At 37.5% G+C, this 9,768-nt stretch overlaps 1 protein-coding gene across 1 annotated transcript in view; it reads right to left on the bottom strand.

Annotated features, from left to right (window-relative positions):
* Positions 1-7,325, bottom strand: part of LOC107661856 (SUN domain-containing protein 1-like) — a 34,778-nt gene extending 27,453 nt beyond the window's left edge. Inside the window, 2 exon segments of the mRNA XM_016451641.1 lie at positions 4,085-4,179; positions 7,075-7,325. Of these exon segments, the coding sequence (XP_016307127.1) occupies positions 4,085-4,179; positions 7,075-7,086 (107 nt within the window). The 5' untranslated portion in view covers positions 7,087-7,325.
* Positions 7,326-9,768: the final 2,443 nt, after the last annotated feature.

Below are 9,768 nucleotides of genomic sequence, written 5' to 3'. Positions count from 1 at the left end.
GTGAAAAGACCAGGTGTAAATGCCCTCCGAAACGCATTCGAGACGGATATAAATCCGATCACTCAAACCACTTCAGGAGGTGGTCTGGGTCGCATTTCAGACGAAACTCGACAAGTGTAAATGCATCTGGTTGTTGAAACCACGTATGTAAATTTCACTCCTCCCAAAATGATAAAATAATAAACGTGTGAGAGCATGTTATAGGCTATATGACATTATAGTCAGACTGCGCTAATGCAACACGCATCGCTGCGGACGGGTAGCTGAGCATCTCTTCAGCAAGCCGACGCTCAAACTGCCGCGAATGAAACTGAAAGTAAGACGCAGACGGTCAACACACAATCATCTTCATTAAAAGTAGTAAGACAAACTTATCTTTCCAGTGCTGATACCACGCGCTCTCTTATTGCGTATCGGTAACAAAAAAATCGGAAATCGGAATCGGCCAAGAAAATTGCAATCGGTGCATCTCTACATAGCAGGCTTTCAAAGGTCAAAGACCTCCCGAGAATCCATCTTCCACTCACACAATGAGAGAAGTGACGACTGACAGGAGGAAATGTGATTAGGGAGAACACACAGAGCTTTCAGTGAGATTAAGCAGCTCACGGCTCACGAGTGTCTGAGCTCAGAGTTCAGCGAGATACTACAGGACCTCAGTGGGGTTAACAGTCAACAAGCAGTGCCTTCTTGATCCACTTCAGCATTATTACTGCATCAGCTGACCCTCTTGACCAATCACACGCTTCCCACTTACTATCTCAATATTTTATCCTTCTTCCTTCACTTCACTGTACGATATTGATTATTCTGTTACACTCACAGTTAATACCTACATAGGAAAGCTCTGATTTAGTTTCAAATAGTTTTTATGATAGCTTTTATTAGTTTTAATTTTAAAGTCATAGTTAAATAAAAGTACTTAGATTTTTTTTTTTTTATTTATTTACATGTGACTTATTGGGTATTCCTTCATATACAGTGGGTAGTACAGCTCCTACTAGTCGACACTGAAAACAATAGTCGATTACACGACAAAAACAACAAAACACGATTTTATCTGTATATGCGTTTTCTTCGTGTCAGTTGCTGTGAGTTAAAAAATGACCATGCGAAAGACGAGCAAGGTGTGGGATTATTTTGAATTAGAAGGAAACGGAAACGTTTTGTGTAAACTGTGTAATGTCAAATTGTCTTACAATAACTCTACTGGAGTGATGCGTAATCATATTCAATACAGGCACGTAGGCGTTAGCTTAGAGCAGTGGTTCTCAACCCGCGGCGTCTATTCCTCTAACGAAGACCCACTTCGGTGGTGGTGCGGGATGTCCAGGCTCTTTCTGAAACTCTATCGGCTTGCTTTTCGTTATCTCTGCGTGCCTGCGACTTCAGTTCCTGCCGAGTACATTTTTTCAAATGCAAGAATTTTATTGTTAATCGCCTCAGGTCCCGTCTTTCACCAGACCACGTTGATAATTTCACTGAACAAATAACAAGGAAGTAAAATGGGCATTGTTGCATTGTTTTGTTTTTAGACGATATAGCCTACACAAAGTACGTTTTTAAAAGCCGTTTTAATGCTATTTCTTGATAAACCTTCCTATTGTTTTTGCCTTGTGTTTTAATATGTTGGCTAACGTTATATGAAGATTAAGAATTCTGTCAGGCTATTGATTGATTTTCCATTGTTCTGCATTTCCCCAGCTGATTTGAATAAATAAGCTATGCTTTGGCTTATGTTGATATGCTCTTCTTTTTTTTCTTTTTAACGACCGCCTAAAATTAAATGATAACGTGATGCAAGTGTGCGGCAAGCGCAATTCATTGAGGGATTTGACAGTGTGATTCATAGATTAAGTATTTCAAATATAGGCTATTATATATGCTACACGCACGCACAGAGGTTTTTTTTTTTCTTACCATCTTTTGGGGGTTTCTTGCTTTTAGACTAGTCGGATACAAAACTTTCGTTTAAACGACAGTCAAATTAGTCGTGGCGCACATCCCTAATATATACCTGCATTTTACTTTTTTTTTTTAATAAAATAAACAGAATTATATTTTATTTTAAATCTATTAATTTTTATCTAGTTTTATCAAATTTATTCAAATTAGAAAAAAAACTTTTACAATTAAAAAATAATAAATAAAAATAAAAAATAAAAAAATTACAATAAGAAAGGCTCAATATTTTTATGGGAAAAGACATTTTGTGCTTGGCTCTTTCATCTCCCAGAAACCGAGAAAACTACTATCAGAGGGAAAAGGCGCTGTAGTTATTCAAATTCTGTGTTATCACTTCCTTTATTACAGCTCAGCTAAAGCAGAACAGAAACACTATTAAGTAACTTCAGTGCATTCAGTGCTGAGTGTGACACTGCAGTGAAAGAGACTCAAACCATTCTGGTATAAGTATTCCCTTCATGCAGGATACTTCACAACATGCACGTCTTCTACGATCTTGCCTAACATTATACACTAAATCTCTAGAGTTTCCAGATGTCCAAACCAGAAGCAGCTATATTAAGAAGATTCATATTTCTTGGTGCTTCTGTCCCAGTTTCACACAGGTTCCTCTGACAATGCAACACGTCACACACGTAATTTGCTCTTGATACACTGCAAACAATTTTATGCAACAAGCCGTCAAACATTAACTGCACTGACTGTCTGCCACATGAGAGTGAAAATGGGCATATTTACTTGACATTTCATCAGTAATTGTACTAGTTGCAGCATATTAAATGGTTCAAGTTAAACTGAACATAATTCAGCCCCCTTCTGAAGTAAGTGAAACGACACATGAGAAATATTCTTAAGGAACAAAAATCTGAAATATGAGGGGGAAAAAAGAGTGCCAGCGACAGATGACTCAACGGTTTGTCACTCGATACCACTTCTTTTTACGTCGGTTTCTGCATGAAGACCACAGTCATGTAACCCACACGGACACACTCCAGTGCGCAGCCACTGCTGAACCAAAACTGTACCACAACCAATGAGACTCAAGCTGTCTTAGTAAATATAACAGCAAGAGGACACAGTGTGGGGCATTCCCGAGTAAAACATAGATGTTCAAATTAATTTAAACAAAAAAGAATCCAGACATTGTGTTATTTTAGTATTATTTATATAATATTATAATATTTAGAATTTGCTCATTTTATATTTTTAGTTTACATCTTGATTTTAGTACAAGTTTTAGTGATTTTGTTAGGGACATGTAATTTTTACTTCGTTTTTAAAAAAATATTTCAAATACAGTGTAGTAGGACATCATTGACTAAAACATTTTCAAATGAATTTAAAGAAAAAAATAAATGGATCCAGATTGCAGACACAGTGATATTTTAGTATTATTTATATATATTGCTATTTTAATTGGATTATTTTAAAATTTCAGGTTTTTTTCTCAAGTTTTAATGATCTTGTTAGGGGCATTTGTCATATATTTACATTTACATTTACATTTAGTCATTTAGCAGACGCTTGGTAGAAAAGTGGTATCAGTCAGTGCAACGAGTGGGGTACAAATCCTTATCTGCATACGAACGTCAACACATCTACACTGTTTTTGCTTAGCACACTATTTTCTGCAATAAACCATCTAAAATACATTCACAACCAAGAGTATTATTACCTAGCCATTAATTCTGTGTAACTTCATAACTCGCCTGAGGTCAACAACTGTGAAGGCAGAAGCACCACACCTGCATGCTGTCATCCAACCCTTCACCTGGCACACAAATAATACTCTACTAAACACCTGAACACAACTGCTGAATAAGGATTCAAAACTGACCAAAAACACAGATTTTAACATCTTACAGGTAGAACAAGAGAAGTTCTTTGTCTACAACCACAGACTCACAAAACTTGAGCAACAAACAGGTTTTACCTGACATGGAAATCCTTAAACAGAAATTCCTGATTATTTGCTGAATGTCGGAAGTTCGTGACCAGTTACACAAATCTCTGTAAGGTCTACTAGAAGTGAGATGCGCTATAAATAGGAAGAATGCATTTGAGAAGTGCGCTGTAGTTCCACCCAGCAATCGCTTCTTCATTCTCACAGTGAGCTCACCTGAGTGAATAGGTATATCCCGTGTTATCCGGAGTACACTGAGGAGGAGTATACGTGTGCAGACGGGAAAAATCCATGGTAATTCGCTGAGCACGCTGTGAAGATCAAACCAGATGTGAAGAGCAGACTTCTCAAACTACGGCAACAGCTAACGTGTGATGATGGGTGTGACTTCAGTGTATAAACATCACAGTCACACCCATGAAAGCATGCCTGCCTCTGGGAGGAATCCTGATCAGCAACATATGGCGCTTTTCCACTGCATGGTACGGCACGGTACGGCTCACTTTTGGGGGATTTTCCACCGGGTACAGTACCTGGTACTTTTTTTAGTACCACCTCAGTTGAGGTTCCAAGTGAACCGTACCGTTACCAAAACGTGACGTGTAAACTCTGCTGATCACGGATTGGCCGGAGAGAATCGTCACTACCTGCGTCACTGAACTTGCAACACAAACACAACAGAACCGCTAGATTTAAATCAGCACAGCCAGCGAAGCATCGAACGCAACTATTTTGAACGAGCGCACCTTTTTTAACAACCAAAAAGTTGTCTGTTGAGGAAGTACAGACGTTCCTCTCGGTGATAGCAGAGGAGCGGTTCCAGCCAGACCTTGATGGGGCGACGCGGAATGAAAACGTTTTTCAGGAGTCGTGGTAGTAGAGGCGGCGCAACTATAACGACGTGAATAATCCCGCCCACTCTAAAGCGGTACTGAACTGCAGTGGAAACGCAAACAGAGCCGTGCCGAGCCGAGTCGTACCACACAGTGGAAAAGCGCCAATAGGAACAACTTTAGTTTAATTGTTTAGTCGCATACAGGTGACTGAACACAAAGCTAGTGGTAACTACAGACAGCAACTCTTTCATAGTAAACTGTGCTCTTTAATGTGGAAACTCTTCATCTGATTTTGTTGATCAAACAGGAAGTGACAGACCACACCTACACCTTCACAAATCAACAACTGTCCAGTGTGACTTGCACTAACAGGACAGCGAGAGCACAGAAACTTTAGCATGTATTTATTACACAGATATGATTACCAAATGAAGACTTCTGACATATTTATAAAAACTGCATTCACAAAGTGCAATCCCCTGGCAATTAAATATTATTTTATAGCTGAGCATTATTAGCTACACTTATATCCACTATAGAGATTTTGGTAAGAGTTTACAAAAATTACAATTCATTAATTAGGTATCATGAACTAAACTGAAAAAAAAAATTTGTAGAAAAAACTCAGAAATTGCTAGTAAATTTCACAATTATAAAGAAACAGCAAGAAACACATTGAATTAAACAAATTGTTGTAGAGAAATTAAAATAGCATTTTCTTGTAAAATGTACTCTATTTGTCTTTCTTTTTTACAACTTTGAAAAATAATTTTACCAGTGTACATATGCACAATGTTTGTACAGAGATTATTAATGTAGGCTAATATTATTATTTATTGTTACCTTTATATTATTAATATATTTTTTACATTTAATAAATGACACATCAACTTATCTATATAGTAAGTTATAAACAAATAAATTATAATCAAATAAACATGATTAATTATTAAGTATTATGTGAATAATCAAAAGTATATTTATAAATAAACATTAACCTTAATATCAAAGATTTAACAAATGCTGTAAAAATTGCTGTTGTTAGTTCATGATACCCTGTGCATTAACGAATGAAATCTAAACTCTTATTGTAAAGTGCTACTTAAACTTCCATGAAACATTATGATTTCATTCGATCACGATTTAAAATGGTTTGTTTTGTTATGCCATCATTAACCTAACTCAATGCTTTGTTTAGTCATCTGTAGACTAGCAGACCGTAAACTAACCTAAACAAAAACCAAGAGTTTAACTTTCAACTTTAAATTTTCCTCATTATCTATAAGCACTATTATAAGAATTAAACTCATTATGAAGTTGAGATGAAGAGTCAAAACTGTCCTGGACCTTTTGAATGAACAAAACACTATGGTATCAATTAACACAATATTCAGACAATAATAAGAATACTCCGAATTACCCAAAGTCAAATATCATGTTCATTTTGTTTACCTTTCCTCTAATTGCATGCCTTGACATTCTCAAAACCAGAGGAGATCCAGACAACCACTCTCCAGTATCCAAGAGACAGGCTGAACATCCAGAGAAAATCTTTTCCGCCTCTTTTTCTTGTCTAAAACGCACATTTCACAAGCTCAAACAAGCACAGCTATGTTTCAAACATGACCTGCCACTAATAAGACAACAAAACAAGTCAATGGTGAAAAGCATGAGCTCCTTTCTTTATGTATTAGGCAGACAAAAAAGTCAGGATTTATGCTTTCATCTTGATCTATTCACACCTTCATGGCCTTTTGCACCTTTATCTCTTGTGGAAAAGGAGCATTTGCATTTATAAACAAGATAGACGCACAACTCTCCAGATTCTCATATCTGCGCCTCTGCTACATTTGGAATTGCAACATTGGTTGCGTCTCAAAAATAGTGAGCTGCCTAACTAGTCAGCACTTGTGGGAATCGCAGACGCGTTTTGGACGTTCAAATCGACCCGTATTTGCAAATCATGGAGCTTTCGATTCGATGCCCCAAACGTGACTCGATTTCATTGTTTAGAATGAGTCTACAATGCTGACTATGTAGGCAGCTCACTAGGTTTTGACACACAGCCTTGGATTGCAACACTGTATCAGCGCAATTCTTTCATCTAAATGCGTCAAGGGATTTCAGCGCACTTCAATAGTGTTTACGTCTTAAGAGTTGTATAATATATCATATAGCTTACAGAAATAAAACGCTGATTGCGTGTATGACAGATAATCCAGGGCCATGTTTTCTGTCAAGAGTTTGGAAAGAAAGGAGCTTCACTGACTGTCCGCCAAAGACTGTATAACATACACCTAAAATATCACTGTATCTGTGTATATGGCTTGAATGAAAGTATAAATAACAACAAAATATTCCAGCACTTGCCAGTTTGACCATCAGTTTCTACGGTCTCTTGTTGTTTTAAAGGTAGTCCAGTTCAGAAATGACAATCCAGTTCAAGGATGCGCAAAATGTGCGCCGCATCTCGACGGACATATAAAAATAAAAACAGAAACAACCGTGTGTCCAAACACCAGATACGAAACCCGCGAGCTTCGTGGGAATAGACAAAAGTTACGAGCTTGGCTCACAATTACTACTAGGAAAATCCCAAAATGGCTTCCACAACAGAGTAAAGCCAGACGGATAAAGTCGTTCCTCCTATTTTCCAGGCTCAACTGTCAATCACGCGGCATACTTTGAATCTATTGGTGGAAAAGACGCGAGTCACGCCCTCCCGCTCTACGTCACACAGTCTTGGATATAAAAGGATTCAAACTCGTCCGTCAGAAAAGCTGTAGCTGTCTACAGACTCACTTCAGCGTGCAGCGATGTAAATACGGGCATTTGGAGTTAAAATACACAGTGAATAAATGGAAAGAGAGCTTGTTGGTCAATATTTACGATTAAATACCAAATATAATAAAAAAAAACACAACCTGAATCTGACTTTAGTCACAGTCTCTCGCAAAACTGCGCTATTTTGTCAGACAAACCTGTCAAAATTACGCCCACTCATTTTTATGTTAGTGTATACAACACATTAAAAATGCAATTCATACAAAAATAAAGTTAATACGCTTACTTAATGATTCACTTATTTTCCAAGTGTTTAATATTTTGTTAAAAATGTGTAAAAAAAATCATAAAAGCAAAAATAAATAGTTTTAAGCCTTATAATAATATATTATATATTTTATATAATATATATTATACAAATTATAATATATATTAATATATATTTTTTTCATCTCAGACATCTTTATTTGCCACTGACTTACTGTAGACTAATTACTGAAATTAATTCATCCAATTTTTATTTACCAATCCACTGTGCCAAAGTTTAAAAGCAGCTATTAATTGACTTCATCTCCAATACAGAAAAAGAAAAAAAGTCTTGCAATATCAAGCAAAGCAATTCCAAAAGCTGACTCAAGACAGGCACAGAATTGATTTTTCTCTAGTTTTGACACACAATGTCCTTAACAGCCATTAAACAATCAGTCGACACTCCAAAAACAATTCAATTCTCTTTGCAAATTGCAAACCCAAAACATCGTAGGCCTACTGAAAATGGCAAAAATAGACAGACAGACTGTTATACTTTATATTGATCCCCCAAGACAAATTCAGATGCCAAACATTGCAAGGCACAAGCAAATGCAAAAAGACCTTACTCAACAAATGTGGTCAAATTGTGCCAAGAAACACAAATGCTCTGCAATCATTTTGAATAAATGGCAGACACACAACTCTAACCCATTTATTTCTTTAAAAAATGTGGACTCCCAAGCAATGCTTGAATTGTATCCCACAGTCTACAAGTGAAACTTTAAGGCAAACTTTCACACAATTCAAATGTCAAAGTAAACCACAGCAACACAATGAATTGCATGATCAGATTTATGGGTCTCTTGGTGATATTGCGTGACTGTATTTAGCAACTTCCCCTCGCCAAACACACGCTGCAACAGCGCCATCTACCGGTCTCTCAGAGCACCGCTGCAGTGAAGCTAAAACACATCTTATAATGAAACATGTTTGAAGGATGAATATACTGTATACAGGGTGGAGTTACCGCCTAACGTCAAATTATAGCTTACAATTCAAACTCACTACTGATAGAGAACAAAGGAGATGTTTAACCAAACTGCGATATAATGCTGCTATACATATCAAGTTGCCTTTCAAATGAGGTATAATTTAATACTTCATTTACTTGTCGACCTGTTCACTATTATTTAAAGGTGTGAGATAATCACACTGAATAGCAAAATAAATCAGTATAATCGCTAATCGTTTACCGTTTCTTTCTTTCTGAGGTACTTCTGCAAACTCACCCTGGCGGCGGTTGTCAAAGTCCACTGGTGTAACTTAAGTGAGCTACAGTCAAAAACAAACGGCTGACTCATAAAAAGCGTGGATGTCGACGACACGAACGAACCGCGTCCACTTACACCTCACTGTGTGGCTGTGAATACACGAAGAATGAAGTTAGCGGCATCTGCACGATGTCCACACACACACACACTCACTCACTCCCTCACTCACACACACACACACTCCCTCCCTCACTCACTCACTCACTCCCTCCCCTCACACACACACACACACACACTCACGCACTCACTCACTCACACACACACACTCACACACACACACACACTCACGCACGCACACACACTCACGCACACGCACACACACACACTCACACGCACACTCACACACTCAGAGTTTGAGCGGTGAGCGGCGCTCGCGCAGCGAGGCGCTAGTGGAAGCCCCGCCCACAGCAACTGCGGCGCAGGACAGTTATTGCCCTACTGGAAAACTAATTACCAGAATACTACAGGATTTTTTGAAACACCTCTAGTCTTTTGAATGGATTATTGACAATTCATCGAAATTTTTTTAAACGATTGCCTTGGCAATTGTTAGATTTAAATCGATTTAATTGTAAATCGTGAATAGCCTATTACACCCTTCCTTTTTAGCCCATTAAAACAGTTACATATTTATAAATAGGCTAGTTTTTTTTACTCAGTAATGAGCAGTAACGGAATTTGTAAAAAGCAGCTAAAA

Source organism: Sinocyclocheilus anshuiensis, unplaced genomic scaffold, assembly GCF_001515605.1.
Source record: "Sinocyclocheilus anshuiensis isolate Anshui unplaced genomic scaffold, SAMN03320099.WGS_v1.1 scaffold47, whole genome shotgun sequence".
NCBI lineage: Eukaryota > Metazoa > Chordata > Actinopteri > Cypriniformes > Cyprinidae > Sinocyclocheilus > Sinocyclocheilus anshuiensis.
The sequence above is the reverse complement of the archived record's forward strand: the minus strand, read 5'-3'. Positions and strand labels throughout refer to the sequence as shown.